General features: G+C 49.1%; 4 protein-coding genes across 4 annotated transcripts; all 4 read left to right on the top strand.

Annotated features, from left to right (window-relative positions):
* The first annotated feature begins 918 nt into the window (after nucleotides 1–918).
* On the top strand, nucleotides 919–4,326 carry STEHIDRAFT_93716 (alcohol oxidase). Its single transcript, XM_007301655.1, has 25 exons — nucleotides 919–997; nucleotides 1,051–1,055; nucleotides 1,114–1,214; nucleotides 1,273–1,334; nucleotides 1,389–1,432; nucleotides 1,490–1,563; nucleotides 1,629–1,763; nucleotides 1,830–1,888; nucleotides 1,957–1,995; nucleotides 2,054–2,065; nucleotides 2,115–2,183; nucleotides 2,241–2,419; nucleotides 2,476–2,494; nucleotides 2,551–2,674; nucleotides 2,739–2,823; nucleotides 2,885–3,129; nucleotides 3,207–3,274; nucleotides 3,338–3,404; nucleotides 3,464–3,538; nucleotides 3,600–3,650; nucleotides 3,708–3,740; nucleotides 3,801–3,865; nucleotides 3,952–4,024; nucleotides 4,097–4,123; nucleotides 4,177–4,326. The coding sequence occupies exons 1-25, from the start codon at nucleotides 941–943 to the stop codon at nucleotides 4,209–4,211; spliced, it is 1,803 nt and encodes a 600-aa protein (XP_007301717.1). The 5' UTR covers nucleotides 919–940; the 3' UTR covers nucleotides 4,212–4,326.
* Nucleotides 4,327–5,752: 1,426 nt separating this feature from the next.
* Nucleotides 5,753–8,582, top strand: Shllc3 (laccase protein; the record flags this gene model as incomplete). Its single annotated transcript, XM_007301656.1, has 19 exons — nucleotides 5,753–5,886; nucleotides 5,941–5,992; nucleotides 6,055–6,126; nucleotides 6,193–6,258; nucleotides 6,324–6,374; nucleotides 6,442–6,559; nucleotides 6,615–6,642; nucleotides 6,709–6,744; nucleotides 6,796–6,865; nucleotides 6,928–7,084; nucleotides 7,143–7,162; nucleotides 7,230–7,260; nucleotides 7,316–7,467; nucleotides 7,522–7,599; nucleotides 7,657–7,860; nucleotides 7,918–7,938; nucleotides 7,992–8,166; nucleotides 8,235–8,297; nucleotides 8,362–8,582. 19 exons carry the CDS (start codon nucleotides 5,753–5,755, stop codon nucleotides 8,580–8,582), a joined length of 1,749 nt encoding a protein of 582 aa, XP_007301718.1.
* A 2,853-nt stretch (nucleotides 8,583–11,435) lies between these two features.
* On the top strand, nucleotides 11,436–12,738 carry STEHIDRAFT_53476 (conjugated polyketone reductase C1; the record flags this gene model as incomplete). The annotated part of the gene is made up of 6 exons (XM_007301503.1): nucleotides 11,436–11,585; nucleotides 11,648–11,716; nucleotides 11,796–11,956; nucleotides 12,017–12,141; nucleotides 12,226–12,599; nucleotides 12,685–12,738. 6 exons carry the CDS (start codon nucleotides 11,436–11,438, stop codon nucleotides 12,736–12,738), a joined length of 933 nt encoding a protein of 310 aa, XP_007301565.1.
* Nucleotides 12,739–13,047: 309 nt separating this feature from the next.
* Nucleotides 13,048–15,513, top strand: STEHIDRAFT_75515 (uncharacterized protein). Its single transcript, XM_007301530.1, has 7 exons — nucleotides 13,048–13,409; nucleotides 13,522–13,544; nucleotides 13,625–13,830; nucleotides 14,101–14,275; nucleotides 14,386–14,503; nucleotides 14,598–14,708; nucleotides 14,820–15,513. The coding sequence occupies exons 1-7, from the start codon at nucleotides 13,164–13,166 to the stop codon at nucleotides 15,381–15,383; spliced, it is 1,443 nt and encodes a 480-aa protein (XP_007301592.1). The 5' UTR covers nucleotides 13,048–13,163; the 3' UTR covers nucleotides 15,384–15,513.
* Nucleotides 15,514–16,129: the final 616 nt, after the last annotated feature.

The following is a 16,129-nucleotide window of genomic DNA, read 5'->3' on the forward strand; positions in this document are numbered from 1 at the left end:
CGCAAAGTGATATCTAGTGGGACCTAGAGAAAGCGTTCTTAGACAGAATAAAATGACCATACAGGAGGGTTTTCTGAGGCATGTATTGGAAGGAGGTCGTTGGCTGTCAGAGCTATGCCGGTGATCATTCTAAGTCAACATTGAAGGCTACCGTGACACGTCCATTGGCTTGACAAGGGCTGGGCACGGCTTGTCTATGCATGGCGAACGAAAGTGTTGCCTGTCTAGTGCGATCCTGTGAAAGCCCGAGTAGACCATGTTTCAAGAATGCGGTTCTCAAGGGAGAGAAAAAATTGATGCCGGCGACTGGAATACTTAGATGACTAAGCAACCCCGCTTTCTCCCGCCGGGGCCACTCTTTCAGCTTGCCAGCCGCCACAAGGCCAGCCCGTCTGATCCCCTGCTTATCGGTCGAAATACAGGCTGCTCTACTCCTTGGAGACCATGTCTACCTACTGATAGCATTGTGCTTCTAGACGCGGCATGTTCGTGAGAGACGAAGGTCATCGCGCTGGACCACACAGTCTATTTTGGAGTGATTAACGCTCCATAAGCCTCATGAGGGTCCTGCACCCTAGGCTTCCTGTAATGCGACGAACTGCGCTCGGAGGAAGGGGCTTCTCGAAAGGGAATAGTGGAGACCTTGGAAGAAAGGAACTTATCCAGGGCACAATACGATCTCAAGTAGATAGCCCGTTTCCAAGCTAATCCGAAGGCGCGAATTCCTGCTAATCTTCTCATCACCTCCTTGAACAAGGGACATCCTTTCTTCCACCATCATATCTGACACAACTCTTCAAGATCTCGAGCGCTCGTCGTGACCTCACCGTAGCTCCTAAGCGCCTTCGAGAGTATCTTTTATACAACATGAGCCACATTGTATTTTGCGCGACTCGTAACCCACCCCTTTCCTGGACCATACACTTTGGTCTGAATCTCAATGTTGGCTACTATTGAAGAAGTCTCTGGAAAATCCTTTGACTACATCATTGCTGGTATGTCTTGCTCTACATCAATCAGATTCCATGAGAACTCAACCTGATATGTATAGGTGGTGGGGTGCGTATCGACCTGCACGACTCTGAATACTGGCCGTTTAATGACATTCCACTAGACTGCGGGACTCGTTGTAGCTGCTCGCTTGACGGAGGACAGTTCTGTCTCTGTTCTCGTCCTCGAAGCTGGCCCAGGAAACCTCGACGATCCGGCCATCCGTACGCTGTTCGCTCCTGGGCAGTCCCATTCGCCACTAACTGGGAACATCCTTTGCAGTCACGCCTGCTGGATTTGGGAGCCACTTTGGCAATCCCAAGTATGACTGGAGTTATAAGACAGTCCGTCGTTCAGCCTCATCTTTCTCCACAAATGGTCTTATTGTATACATGCAGGTTCCCCAACCATCCTGTGGAGGCAGATCTGTCGTTTGGAACCGGTTTGTACCTATACTTGACTCTGTCCTGCGCTTGATTACCACTAATCTTTACCACAGTGGCAAAATGCTCGGCGGAAGCTCTGCTATCAACTTCTTCGAGTATCATCGCCCTGCAATGTCTGATATCAACGGTACGTGCTGATCATCTAGCTATAAGTTCCGAATGGTAACACTCGCCCTGACTTCCATTTCGAAGCTTGGGAGAAGCTCGGAAATAAGGGGTGGAACTGGGACCTCCTGAAGAAGTACTTCATCAAACACGAACAGTTCATTCCTCCGAAGCAAGACACTGAATTAATCAGTCCTGATTTGAAAGAGCATGGTTCTAACGGTACAGATACCCCGTCGACCCCCTTTTGTGATGTTCTCTCATACATCACGCTCGCTATCTCTCCAGGACCGCTCAAAGTATCATACCCCCTTGTCAATTGCAACCTGGAGAAGCCTTTTTTTGAGGTTCATACACCACTTTATGTCGATGTAGGTACTGGCGCGGTGCCCATGCTAAACATCTGCTTCGTTAGGCTCAGGAGAAGCTCGGGATCAATCGTGTAAAAGAGCCGGTACGTCTGAACAAGCAATATTCCGAGAAAATAACTATATATTCTTGCCTGCATGCAGTTCTCCGGGAACGTACGTTTCTATGTAAACCTCGCTCTGCTCTACGCTAAGCTCCTTACAGACCAAAGGTAGCTGGCTCACCCCCGTCACTATCGACCCGGTCACCATTCAGAGAACATACGCTGCAAATGTGGGAGTCCCATCTCATGGCATTGATGCTTGAGCTGACACCGCCCTTTGGCTGTAGGCATATTATCAGCCAAATGCTTCACGCAAGAATTTTATTGTTATGACAGATACTCATGTAGCTAAAGTTAACCTGAGCAAAAGCGGCAATGGTGAGATGACTGCCACCGGCATCTCATTCCTGCACGATGGCAAGCTTCATGAGGTCAAAGCCAACAAAGAGGTCATCCTTTCTTCTGGGTACGTTATACGTTCTTGACTCGATGAGGTTCACTATTGAATTTACCGCTTCCCAGGACAATCGGAAACCCTCAGGTAATTTACGGCCGTCGTACCTTTCTTACTAATTGTTCTCAACCCTCGGCTTGCAGATCCTTGAGCTTTCGGGCATAGGCGACCCCAGCGTCCTTCGCACCGCAGGGGTCGACGTTGCCATAGACTTACCAGGGGTGGGATCCAACATCCAAGAGCATACATACTTGGGTCTACTACACAGTTCGTCGATCTCTTTTCAGTCTATTATACATACCTAGAACTAAGCACACGCGCTTTCCGTTAGAGATCCGCAAAGATGTTGAGGACAACTATCTGACCTTTGACTGCTTATCGAAACCGGAAGAGCTAGCAAAGAATTTGGAGCTACTGTGAGTCCTTACCTTCTCCGCTCGATTCGCTTCAATACAGGTATTGATAATATCTCTACAGGAAAGAGGGCAAGGGTGTATTCGGGACCTCTATTTCATGCATGACCTTCGTCCCCTTGGCTGCCATCTCCCCGGACGCGGAGACCATCCAAAAACAACTCAAAGATTCCATGCAGAACGACTTCCAGTCCGGAAAGCTTTCCGCGGCTCTCAAGAAGCAATATGAAGTCCAACTCCAACATATTCAGCATAAGGAGCCCAGCTGCGAGCTCATTTGTGCGCAGGGGTTCTTCAGTTGTGGCTCTCGTAAGTCATTCTAGTCATCATGTCGTGTTGTCTAGTTAACCTGGATTGATCATCATCGTCAACGATCGCGGTTCTAGCTACTCCAGATGCGAAACACGTCAGCTTGACCGTGTGCATCAACCACCCCTTCTCTCGTGGTACGATCGTAAGTGGTCGAAAGACGCCTCACAATTGTATGTTTATGGCTGACGACCGCGACAATACATAGCACATCAACTCGAGTGACCCATTGGAACACCCCGCCATCGACCCCCATTACTTCGAGCACGATTACGGTACGCCGACTATTTCTTACGTCGCATCGTCCACCTAACAACATTTATTTATGGCTTAGATACTCAAAACGCCGTCGAGATAGTCAAGTTCTGTCGTCGCCTTGTCGAGGAAGAGCCGTTCAAAAGTATATTGAGTGCGTGACACTGCCTGTTACACTTAGAGACCACTCATCACTGACCGAGAACGTACTACAGCCGACGAGACTCAGCCTGGCCCTGAGAAGCAGACAGACCAGGAACTCGCAGGTAGCGATGTTTCGCACTTTGCTATTCAGAAGTGTCTTGACCATCCTTTTGTCTTAGAATGGTACAAGCAGAACTTCTTCACGACCTACCGTACGTTCGGTAAAATTGTGTTCGCTATCCTCGTTCTGCTAAGATTTTCTGCACCGCCAGATACCGTCGGCTCTTGTTCGATGTTGCCTCGTGAGGATGCTGGCGTCGTAGATACCAAACTAAAGGTTTGCACTTCTCAGTCTTCTCCCAAGTGATTTTTTTTTCTCATGATCTCATGATCTTGAACACAACGGACGTTCGATCGCGATAGGTGTACGGGACTACGAATCTGCGTGTCGTCGATATATCCATCGTTCCACTTCACATCGGTGCTCATATGCAAGGTAAGACCCCGACGTTACGCGTGCTAAACTTTCTGTTCACTGACCAATACGACCCTGATTTGTCTCCACTAGCCACCGCCTATGCTATTGGAGAGCTGGGTAAGTCAGCGCACTCTTACACTTTTTGCATATTACTTACCGTGCGAGTTCAGGTGCGGATATCATCAAGGGTAAGCTTAACCTATGATTAGGCGTTAATGGAAGTGTGGCCAGCCATGAAAAGGACTAGAGGAACTATCCCTACATATTTGTGTTCCAGGATCGTTGTGCTAGCTCGCTAATTGTCAGCTTCAAGTCAGCTTCAATGCTGCCGGTACGGATTGAAAACGGGCGTGTCAGTGACAAGCCCAAGCTTATGATTGAATAAGTTCCTGTTGTTAGACAAGATGTCGTGTTATATCGTCGTAATATAGCAGATGACTTTACTTGTGCCCTCGAGAGTTCAGTGATTCACAGAGAATTGGGGGCGCTCAAAGGTGGCGTGTGGCGTGTGGCGTAGGTCTGGACACGAAACTAAGGTTAGGGCTTATATTGGACCCGATGCGTGGACAGACGAAAAAACCGTCGTTTATAGCAACTTGATCACGCAGACTTCATGCATATGTAGGCACAAACGCGTGTTTCCTCTAACTCAACGCATAGGCCATATTGAAGTATTCCGCAGGTATGTCCTTGGTTTCAGCTGATATGTAAGCCCCCGGGTGTGAGGACTAAGGATTTCTCTCAGGATGGAATCTTCCCACTTGAATTTCGGATTCCTTCCGAAAAAATGGATATCCCTCACGCCCCAAAGACTATGCCAATACGCGCGCCATTCTACTTATCCTCACGGTGGCCATTGATCACAATGATACAACTCTGGTTATTGATGCGACCGGTCTTCAGCGTTTCTCATAGGTGAATCGCGATGATGCCGGGATATCCTGCTGTGATATTCTTGGGCTCCATGTTCCATGCCGTTCCGAAACGTTACTCGTGGTAGTATGTCTCCCCAGCTCGAGACCATCTCTTTCCTTGATCAAGGTCGCTTAACTTCGTTGCGGGGCTCACTGTTAGTACTCCCAAACAGGAGCGCTCGCAAATAGGCTAATCAGCCAATGATCATCATCGAAGTGCACGAGCGTTATTGTGCATTCTGCTACTACCAGCCCTCACGGGGTATAGCAGGGTATAGAACCCTATCGTCGACTACCTATAAGGAGTCCGGTATACCAATGCCTTATTTTGGGTCGAGTGGCAATGATAGTGGCCCAAGGGGGTTCGTTGGAATGAAACGCGGTCCTTCACTGGCTGTGGCTTTGAATTCAACTAAAGTTTCCATTCTTCCTGATATCTCAATGCTTTAATCCAACTCACCGCTACCACCATCATTTCTCGGCCTTGCTTACCAAAATAGCAATTCGCGTCACTGATGTGCTTACTCGCCGTAAATGTGGCAGGACCTGATATCCGAAACCTGCGAGATATTTGACAATGTGTCTTTGTTCCTCCGAGAGTATTCACTCTAGAGTTCCTCCAGGCAGTGTTGCCACACACTAACCATAGCCTTTTCAGTATACATTCATTCGACGTCACTTAATTCTAGGATACCAAGGGATAGGTATGGCATCCTGGATGCTGTGGGTGAAAGAGTAGGTATATGAAGTCCTTTCCTCTACGACGTTGTTCAGTATCAGTTTCGGTTAAGGCATAGTCCTCTCACTCTTCTATCCCTGGTCTGCACTGAGCATGCAGCTCCTCGCTTGTCTTTTCTTTACCTTCTGCTTCCTTGCCACGCAGTCCTCTGCTGTCACCGTTCAACGTGTCCAGCTGGATATTTCCAATGTTCAGCTCTCTCCCGACGGTCACAGGCCGCGGAGACAGTGAGTGATGCTTTACCTAGGCCAGACCATTGTCCTGACCACTTGCAATCGTAGGGCTGTCGTCGCCAACGGAACACACCCTGGACCTCTCATATCAGGCAACAAAGTATGCGAACATACTTGCTCTTTATCTATGCCAACTGACCTTCCGTAACTGGTTCGTGTTAGGGCGACAACTTCCAAATCAATGTCAGGGACATATTAGGGGATTATGAGGGTCTCGATAATCAAACCTCCATCGTACGCGGCTCCCGTTCTCTTTTTCATGTGACCTTTCCCTCATGGCGTCTCGCCCATTGCTCGTAGCACTGGCACGGAATCAGGCAGTACAGAACTAATCCATATGATGGCGTCGCGTTCGTGACCCAGTGTGTAGGTTCTCTTACTCATATAGCTCTATATCTAGTTTGCACGATCTGACCATCGTTCATTCCCAGCCGATTGTCCCAGGCAACTCATTTCTTTATAACTTCACGGTGGGTGACCAGGTACCGACTAGTCATCTTGATAAGTGATCATACTGGCTTACGACCTTCTTTTTCTGTTGTTCCGTAGGCTGGTACCTTTTGGTATCACTCGCACTTCTCGAACCAGTACTGTGATGGCCTCAGGGGCCCGATGGTGATATACGATCCCGAAGATCCTTATGCTGACCTCTACGATGTCGATGATGGTAAGGATTCCAGTGAATACGTCTACGGTACGATAACTCACGACAAGTCTTGTAGAAAATACCATAATTACTCTTGCCGACTGGTCAGTTTGCCTCCACTCTCTGCTTCCCGTCGAGAGAGTTAATCGAAGGCGTCGATCCCAAACCAGGTATCACTATCTGTCCAAGGACGCGCCCAACATTCCGTGAGTTATCTGCTTCTCTTCTTTGGCATCGATCCCTCATCCAGATTGCAGCAAACCGAGTACTACTTTGATCAACGGAGTTGGTCGCCAGCTAGAAGATAGTTCTTTGAATCTTGCAGTTGTCAGTGTCACCCAGGGCAAACGGTTGGTGTGTTCATTATTCAATATTGCCATTACCCATAGCGTTTGTCCGGACAATATAGGTACCGGTTCCGCCTAGTGTCGATTTCGTGTGACGCTGCCTTCAACTTCACCATCGACGGACATCAGTTCACCATCATTGAAGCGGATGGGAACAACGTCGAGCCCGTGCTAGTTGACTCGATCCCGATTTACGCAGGTAGGCACATGGCATTGGCCGTTGCGCTTTCAATCCGCTGATTCTGTCTGAATAACAGCTCAGCGGTACTCTTTCGTCGTACGTGTTTCGCTGCTGACACATTCACGGGATGCAATATGACGGTGCTTGCTACCGACGTCTACAGCTCAATGCGAGCCAGAACGTAGACAACTACTGTACGTTCTTGAACACAGTCTTCTATTGCATCTCTTGACACATCGTATTCTCTAGGGATCAAGGCTGATCCTGATATTGGTGTCACCAATGGGACGTTTGCAAACGGTGTTAACTCCGCCATTCTTCGTTATTCTGGGGCCCCAATCCAGGACCCAGTAACTGAAGGCGCCATATCTCTCAGGCAACTAAATGAGACGAACTTGCATGTATGTGACTTTGGTAAGCTTGTCTGTAGGGGCCTTGACCAACAACATTTGCAGCCCATAGACAATCCTCAAGCACCCGGAGGCCCGGGGCTGGGCAATGTTGATCGCCAGTACGACCTAAGTGTTCTCTTCGTGAGCATCTCCTCGCCAGCTTCTGTCTCGTTGACATTATACTCATGACTCTATCAGAATGGAAACGTCAACACCGGCGTTCCCGCCAATTTCACTGTCAACGGCACCTCGTGGGTAGCCCCCACCGTACCGGTCCTTCTTCAGATCCTCAATGGCACCAAACGCGCACAGGACCTCTTGCCCCACGGAAGTATCTACCCAGTCAACGCCAACGAGACCATAGAGATTATATTGCCTGGCGTGGGAGGAGCTGGGACAAACGTACGTACTCTTCGAGGCTTTCTTGCATATGCGTGGCTAAGCACTTTTGTCTCCCAGCACCCCGTTCATCTTCATGGTGTCAGTTTTACCTTTTTTATGAAGAGGCCAAAGACTGACCAAGATCTGTTCAGCATTCTTTCTCTGTCGTCAAGAGTGCTAATCATTCGGAGTACAACTACGATAATCCTGTTAGACGTGATGTTGTGAATATTGGATCAAACGCCTCCGACATCACGGTCATTCGCTTCCAGGCCGATAACACTGGGCCTTGGTTCATCCATTGCCACATCGACTGGCATCTCACAGGTCCGTTACAACTCTTCGACCATCAGTTGCATATGAAACTCACTCATGCTCTCCGCTCCTTCCCGCAGCTGGCTTTGCAGCCGTGATGGCCGAGGACGTTCCCGATGTACCAGCCGATGACCCCACTTCAGGTAAGGCTAGTATGTTCTCCTTCAACTTTGCCTCGCTGACATCCAAATATTTTATTCTTCCCAGATGCATGGCAGAATCTCTGCCCTATATGGAACAATACGTTCGGCAATGCCGGTGCTCCAGCGCTCAAGTCCATCGCACCCTTCACGGAGCTCGCTGGGACTCCCACCGTCACTCTTTTACCGAGTTCTGTATCTGTGTATTCTGGCACACCTTTCTTCACTGTCACCGCGACATCCTCTGCCACTGTTATTCCTATTACCTCTGCTTCTTACTCTTCTTAAGAGTTTTGGGATGCGAACCTATAACTCGACGGACGTTTCGTACTGAACATTCTTTCTATAATCGTTTTCATGCCTATTCTTCTTGTAGGACTTTACACTACACGGTTCCGTATACGCTCCCTATTGGAGATAATACTTACAGTGATATTCTACCCTATTTGCTACCCTCTCATATTTTCCCATTATTGTATTTATTCGGTCATTAGGTTAAAGTGTTATAGCAGCGCGAACCTTGAGACTCAAGACTGATAGACTCGGTGTAAATTTCGTTGGCGCATGTTAGGATGGATATTCGAATATGAAGCATGTGGTTATTATACGCGGTCCTCATATACTTCCTTCCTTCCCTCCTTCCGTAGCTCGCATTCATGCCAGAAAAGAGATGGCCGAACTTCTGCTCTCCCGCATAAAAACACCCTCACCATATCAAATGTGGCGTAGCCAACTCCGAGATAGGTAAGGTGGCGTGCGACAGCTTTGTACGCCGGTCAGAGGCTTCGACTGGACTTCAGCTTCAACACCTACAGCGTTCCTCACCAACTATTACTACTCGCCGCCGTTGCCCACCACGTAGTTTCAGGTCTCTCCACGAATTTGCCCAAATTTCTATGCTAAGGTCACTAACCATGAGCTCCTTCCCGTCCATCATGCTTGTCTCGATCCTCTACGCTTTCTTCAACCTCGCGACATTGTCCTCAACTCCTTTCTCTTCCTCAATTGATTTTCTCCAGAGCACGAACTCTTGACTGGTGATTTCGATCGAAACGATTTGCCGGATGCGTTGGCGTAGCTGGATCGGTGCATATCAACAACTGGCTGATATCAGTCGGTGTGTCGAGAAATCGGTCAATTCATCGAATACAGTCAATTGTAAGTGTGCTTGCTCGGACATTTGGTGCATGCCTCCATGACACTGGGCGACGGTACAATTGGTGACGCGGCATACGGCGAATGGGATTAGCATGTATGCTCTGTATCTCTTCCCCTTTATACGCTCTTTTCACTACCGTTATTAATGACTGAAATAAAGATGTACTTAGGTATCCCACCGTCAAAGTCTCTATATCTCAGGCTAGAAACCGAATTCACCACCCGGAATCGGTATTCAAGCTGTGTATGCGCCAACCAAGACCAGCATTCAGATCTTCATAGACATCTGTGAGGATTAAAGGGGGCGTACAATTGCGATGGAGAATGCATCGTTTGACTGGTGCGTCGAGGTTTCAATATTATGTGTGCATCGATAATGTGGGGAGGGTGTTATATGGAGGCAGGACTGGATATATTATTTAGCGGATTAGACCGTATCTGCAGCCAAAAATATGAACGGGGAGTTGAGAATACCAGTCTTTCTCCTGAAAATTTGGAAGTTTGGAGCCATAAAACAAACGTGGAGCGAAGGTCTCAAATGGCGATCGGAGGTCGTCCGAGCCAATCACAACGCGCAGACAGTGCGTTTCCGGCTTCCTACGACTTTTGAACGTCCAGCTTCGGTTATTTTCGAGTCTTCTGATAAAAAAGTGAGTGATTATTCTGTTAAGGAATCTCTCATATTCTTGGTTGCAGATACGGTCTATTCTGTTGATTGTGGCTCGTATGAGCGTTCTGTTTAAATCATTTCTTGCTTGGGGTTTGGCACCGGGCGGTTTAGTCTGGGCCACGTCACGCCACACCACTGCCCCTACCTCTGGCACCCTCTATCAGCCTCTATCCCCGATACACAATGTCTTCGTTTCTAATACACAATAGTTAATAGCTGACTCATCTCCCTTCCAAGTACAATCGAGTAGAGTCTCTTAAAAATCATGACACCGACCAGCCACCGTGTGCCCGTTGCGTGCTCGCTCTATCTCCTTGTCTCGAGCCTACACATTCTCGTCAAAGATAACCAGCTTGAAGGTTGGGAGGGGGTCACTGGATGCGGTTCGGTGAGTGCCCTCATGCAGCAACGATGTGATTGGCCATCCAATCATCTATTTGCACGTCTTTTTCCTGATGCTTTCCACCAATGTTGGACCTCGAACTCTATCCCGGAGTGAGTCCCGGGGATGCTTTTGTGTTGAATGGGTGTTTCTCATGATGCATCAGCTCTCGAGATCCTAGAAGGTCCTGGTCTTTTAGTGCACGGAAGATCATCATGACGTTACTTATCACATCCGTGCGTACTTACTAAGTTGCTTGGTTGAGCATTCTCTTCGTCTTCGTCAGAGCGCCGGAGCACCCGAGTTCCGTTCTTGGGTTCTCTTTCTTCTTTCTTTCCGTCACCTTCCATTACAGTAACGCCTTGTCGCTCAGTTTGTTTGTCTTATTCTCTCACCGCTCTCCATGACGTACTTCGTTGACGACAAGGTTGTTCAGATGGAACACTCATGTCTTCCTGAAGTGAGAAATGTTCACAGCAAAACCCTCGAATTGCGTACTTTTCTGTGATTGGTGTAACAGAGTTCCGCTAAGGGTCATAGCCTATGATTTTTACGGACCAAGACCCAAGGCCTGGTGCTACTTCCCTTGGTTCTCGGACGCTCGCTCTTGCGTTTCTAACTAGGTAACGTCCTTGTGGATACCCTGCGGAAAGACGGATGGGCACCGTCCTTTCACCATGAATGCTGGACGCCGCTTGTGTCGTGACTCCTACCCTCGTAATCAACGAAGCCGCTTTGCTGATACATTATTGTGACCGTACCACCCGTTTTCCGCCGAAGCTGCTGGATCTAATGTCAGCCAAGTGTGCCCACTTTGACTGCGATGGGAAGTGCTCGTTCACTTTTATAAACCACTACGCAAAGGTATTCCTTTTGTTTAGCTGCGTGAATCCCTATCGTCTCTACCCCAGTCACACATATTTCAAAGACGATGTCTTTTCCTCAGCGCTTCACCCTTCTGGATGGCACAGAAATACCGACTATTGCTTGGGGCAATGGAAGCGGCGATGCGGCAGAGACCGCTATCGTCTCCGGAGAGATTGCGCTCAGGGCTGGCTTGCGTCACATTGATACCGCTCAAGTAAGTCTTCCACTTTCTACACAACTGCAATGAGGGAAACGGCTCTAATGAGTACTTAACAGATGTACAAGAACGAGAAGCAGACTGGGCAGGCCATCACGAACGCAGGGGTATCCAAAGCCGACGTTTATGTTTGTACCAAATGTGCGTGATGGCTTACTTTTTTTTTGGAGACAGCATGATCTGTAACGCGACCATGAAGTGTCAAAGGTTGGCAGCATGATGATGATTGCCAGTCCCGATGAAAAGCCCCTTCCGCTCTCCGAGGTCCGCTCTTCCGTCCAGGAGACCATCGCACGTCTGGGTTTTCAACCCAATGTCCTCCTCTTGCACGACCCCTTCGTTCCAGAACCGGGAAAGCTGGTCGAATTGTAGGTCTTCTCCTTGAAATGACATTTGGTTAGTATGCTCAGTGGTGTGGGCTTCGATAGCTGGCAGATCTTGGAGGATATGAAGGACAAGGGTGAACTTACAGCCTCTCTGGGTGTCTCTAATTTCCGGCCTCAAGACCTCGAAGCCATCCTCAAGGTTTGTAAGTATAAACCAGTAGTCAACCGTGCGTATGCTCTAATCAACAACCACTGTCTGCCCTTTGTTTGAAATATTCCGCCTAGTACTGACCCAAGCTACCTCCCGATAGAACTGGAATACCACCCCTTCGTTCTGAACCACCTCCAACCCGTTCTCGATATTCATGCCACACACGGGATCCGTACGGTAGCCTATGGCCCTTTGAGTCCCATCCTCCGCCATCCCTCGCGCGGCGGCCCCCTCAGGCCGATTATTTCTCGTATCGCAGCGCGCATCTCTGCAGAGTACGGCAAGCCCATCGGCGAGGCGGAGGTGCTGCTGCTTTGGACGGTAGGCACGGGAGCTGTGGCAGTCTCTGCTTCCGGGAACCCCAAGAACATCAAGAGTCTCGCAGAACTCTACAGTGGGAAGGTCCCAACCTTGACGGGAGAGGAGATTGAGGAGATCACTGAAGTTGGGAAGAAAATTCATTGGCGCAACTATGTGGGTTGGATCACACCGGGCTCTTTTCGCCCACAGTCATTTGTTCTTTTGCTTACGATATCCATCGTTCGTCCCATCTTTCCAGCGCATTCATATGGAAGTTGACTTCCCTCTGCCCAACTTGCCTGAAGACATCTGAGCTACTTATTGTAGAGAAGTGGGCTTGAAGTGGGCGCTGGTGACTCTACGATGGAGCCAGAGTCAGTATTCCCTTCGAAGCTGTACTATAGTAGTGATTGTACATGATGTTCCGCATGAACTAGAAAGGCTTCGCACTATGAAATTCTTGTCTTTGAATATAATAAAGCTAAGAATGGGTTTTCGAACACAGCCAACCTACGCCACATTTATAGGGTCCCAGGATTGTGGCGTTGAGTGTTCCTGACGATTCACTTCCACAGCAGTCTACAGCGCCCCTCATCCTCCACCGTCCTCCACCATCCTTGGCCCTTACCCTTCCCTGAGCTTCGCTTGTTTGGATCTTGAGTTATATATCCTCAATACTACAGCATTTGGCGAACATATATCCTTTCGGATTTCCTTCAACATTGAAAGAGTCGCGCCATGAGACTCGCCTCCCTGCCGCTCACTCTCCTTCTCTCGATCCTTTACATTTACTTCAGCATCGCACCAGTATCATCGACGTCTCCCTCCACTTCAAATGAACCATCGCCAGAGACAGAAGCCTCAGTCCGCGACTTCTTCGACCGAAATGCGTTGACGTCGGATTCGCTGGCGGAGTCTGAGTCAGTGCATACGAATAACTGGGCAGTGTTGGTCTGTGCGTCGAGGTATTGGTTCAATTATCGGGTACGTTCAGTCCTTGAGTTGCCAATCCCCAAGTCTGTGGGTGTGGTATGATTATGATACCAACATATTTTGGATTTGTTGTTCGTGGTGTTCGCGGATTGCGGTGTTCCAGCACATGGCGAACGCGCTCGGAATGTAGGTCTCTTGGCTCTTTACCTCCACACTTCTCTCTCTTGAACACCGATTTCTAATCATTCGGATGCGTATGTCCTCAGGTATCGCACAGTCAAACGTCTCGGCATCCCAGACAGCCAGATCATTCTCATGCTTGCGGACGACGTCGCCTGTAACGCACGGAATCGATACCCAGGTTGTGTATTCGCGAATCAAGGGAGGCATTTGGATTTGTATGGGGAGAATATTGAGGTGGATTATAGGGGGTATGAGGTCACGGTGGAGAATTTCTTGAGGGTTCTGACAGGTGAGTCGAAGTTCGGTTTGTTATAAGTTCGTCATTGGTCATACGGGGAGGAACAAGGGACGTAGGTGGCTGTGAAAGTGAACCCAGACGTAGGTTGACCACTATAGTCGGGTTGTCTGGGGACTCGACAAGTATTGTCACCCGGGCCACACTACGCCATACTCGTGCCACTCATTACTCCCTCTCCTTATCCCGCTGCACCATGTCTCTGCTCTCATAGGTCTGATCACTGACGAGCTATTCCTTTTCTTTTTCGACATCATTGGATAGGACGTCAACCTCCATCCGTTCCCCGCTCCAAACGCCTTCTCACAGACGACCGTTCGAACATCTTCGTTTACATGACCGGTCACGGAGGGAACGAATTCCTCAAGTTCCAGGACAACGAAGAGATCAGTGCATTCGATATCGCAGATGCGTTTGAGCAGATGTGGAGTAAGAAGAGGTACGTCCTCCTCCCAGCGCTCTCAGTCGCCCGCTTTACCCGTCTGGTGTACTCGCAAGTAGACCGTGGTTTATGCTCATTCTGTGATTGTTTGTTCTGTGTTGGTGTAGGTACAACGAGATCTTCTTCATGATTGATACTTGCCAGGCGAACACTATGTACTCCAAGTTTTACTCACCGAATATCCTGGCGACTGGATCGTCAGAGATGGATCAGAATTCGTATTCAGTATGTTCGACTTCACCACCCAACCCGTCTGCCAATCTCTGACCTCACTTGGTATACCGATACTGATCTTTTCCGGAATCCTGTAACACTGTAGTACGAAAATGATAATGATATTGGTGTGGCGGTAATTGATAGCTTCACCCATTTTGTACTATCGTTCATGGAGAACATCAATAAAACGTCCTCGGCTAGTATGCAGGACCTCGTGCGTAGCATCTCCCTTTCTCCGCCCCCCACATCCACATCCACGACCTTTTCCCTTCCACCTCCAACAAAGCATTATTAACTCCTACCTCGGTTCGGCAAACGTGTACAGTTCGACACCTACGACCCCATCAAGATTCGCTCCAACCCCGGAGTTCGCTCCGACCTCTTCCACCGACCGCTCTCTAAAACGCTCATCACGGATTTCTTCGGCGGAGTCGCGCACGCCGAGGTCCTTCTCCCTTCTACAGCGGAGTCTTCGCCATCACCGTTCGGCTCGGACTCGGGTAAACCAGCAGAGGTAGAAGAGGCGTTGCAGGCAGAGGCAGCAATGCCAGAAGAAATCCTCTCAATGGAGCTTGGGATCCTGGTGGCCGCGATACCTGATCCTGCCAACAACGATACACCTTCGTCATTATCACCGGCCTCCCTTGACTCACATAATGGCTTCAGACCGATGACCCAAGTCGAGGATCCACTATCCGTAGGTTGGATATCGGACGGTTCTTATAATGAGGGCTGGTGGAATGGAAGTACGAGGGCGAGGGTTGGACTTGGGGCTGTGGTACTATTGGTTTGGTGGGTCGCCAGGAGCGAACGTGAGCGGAGTGGCAGTTCTTCACAGAGAGATAAAAGCAGGAGAGTGAGCGGGGATGTGCCTAATCCTTGTGCTTAGAAATGAGGAGTTCGACGACAGAGGAATGTGTTCTGTTGACTGGGGTTTTGGACTTGTGGACTGTGGATTGTTTACTTTATCATACCCTTCAGTGTATTTTTATTTGTGAATGGTAAATACTAATAATTTGATCCATGTACCTTCCCCGTGTGCCCCGACAAATGGACTGTCAGTGTCACAGCTTGAACGTGAGCATTCGTCCACGGGGACGAAGAACATACCCCGAAACATGTGTGGCGCGCCACCCTCATACACGTACTTCGCGCTCCAACGCCCCTATTTGGGCTCGGATCAACTGACGTTATGACCAGCCCTAGCAAGGCGCTCCCGCCTTCATCTCCCCGTTGCACTCGACAACATCGACTGAGACGAACTCAACCTCGACATTGCCGCTGACGATAGCTCTGTTTTTTGAACTTTTTCGCACTGGCGCTGGCGTACTCTTTACTCGAACGTCGTCCGTTCAATTTGGACCTACACCTGACAACTGACCAAGGTTGCCATTAACGCACGGAATGACACGAAGTAACGACTCTGAAGAGAAGAACTCTTTGCTGCGAGACTCGAAGGATGTCGGCGACGGCTTCGAACGTGGTAAGGCTCAGAGGAGGCCTTACGCGTCCAAGCTGCCCTACGGACGCGCACGCGGTCATGGTGAACTCAGTTTCATTTGTATGCAAGCCGTGTAACACTCACAGAATACCTTTCAACTCTTGACGACGACGCAGAGTTGAACCTGAACGGAC

This window comes from Stereum hirsutum (genome assembly GCF_000264905.1).
Source record: "Stereum hirsutum FP-91666 SS1 unplaced genomic scaffold STEHIscaffold_4, whole genome shotgun sequence".
In the NCBI taxonomy this organism is placed as follows: domain Eukaryota; kingdom Fungi; phylum Basidiomycota; class Agaricomycetes; order Russulales; family Stereaceae; genus Stereum; species Stereum hirsutum.

Bases quoted from the DNA above. Each gene is read 5' to 3' on its own strand.
- STEHIDRAFT_93716 (XM_007301655.1), top strand. From the start codon at position 941: ATGTTGGCTACTATTGAAGAAGTCTCTGGAAAATCCTTTGACTACATC. The intron at 3,866-3,951 runs GTTTGCACTTCT...CGATCGCGATAG, and splicing joins TCGTAGATACCAAACTAAAG to GTGTACGGGACTACGAATCT. The intron at 4,025-4,096 runs GTAAGACCCCGA...TGTCTCCACTAG, and splicing joins CATCGGTGCTCATATGCAAG to CCACCGCCTATGCTATTGGA.
- STEHIDRAFT_75515 (XM_007301530.1), top strand. From the start codon at position 13,164: ATGAGACTCGCCTCCCTGCCGCTCACTCTCCTTCTCTCGATCCTTTAC. The intron at 13,410-13,521 runs GTACGTTCAGTC...GCGGTGTTCCAG, and splicing joins GGTATTGGTTCAATTATCGG to CACATGGCGAACGCGCTCGG. The intron at 14,504-14,597 runs GTATGTTCGACT...GTAACACTGTAG, and splicing joins TGGATCAGAATTCGTATTCA to TACGAAAATGATAATGATAT.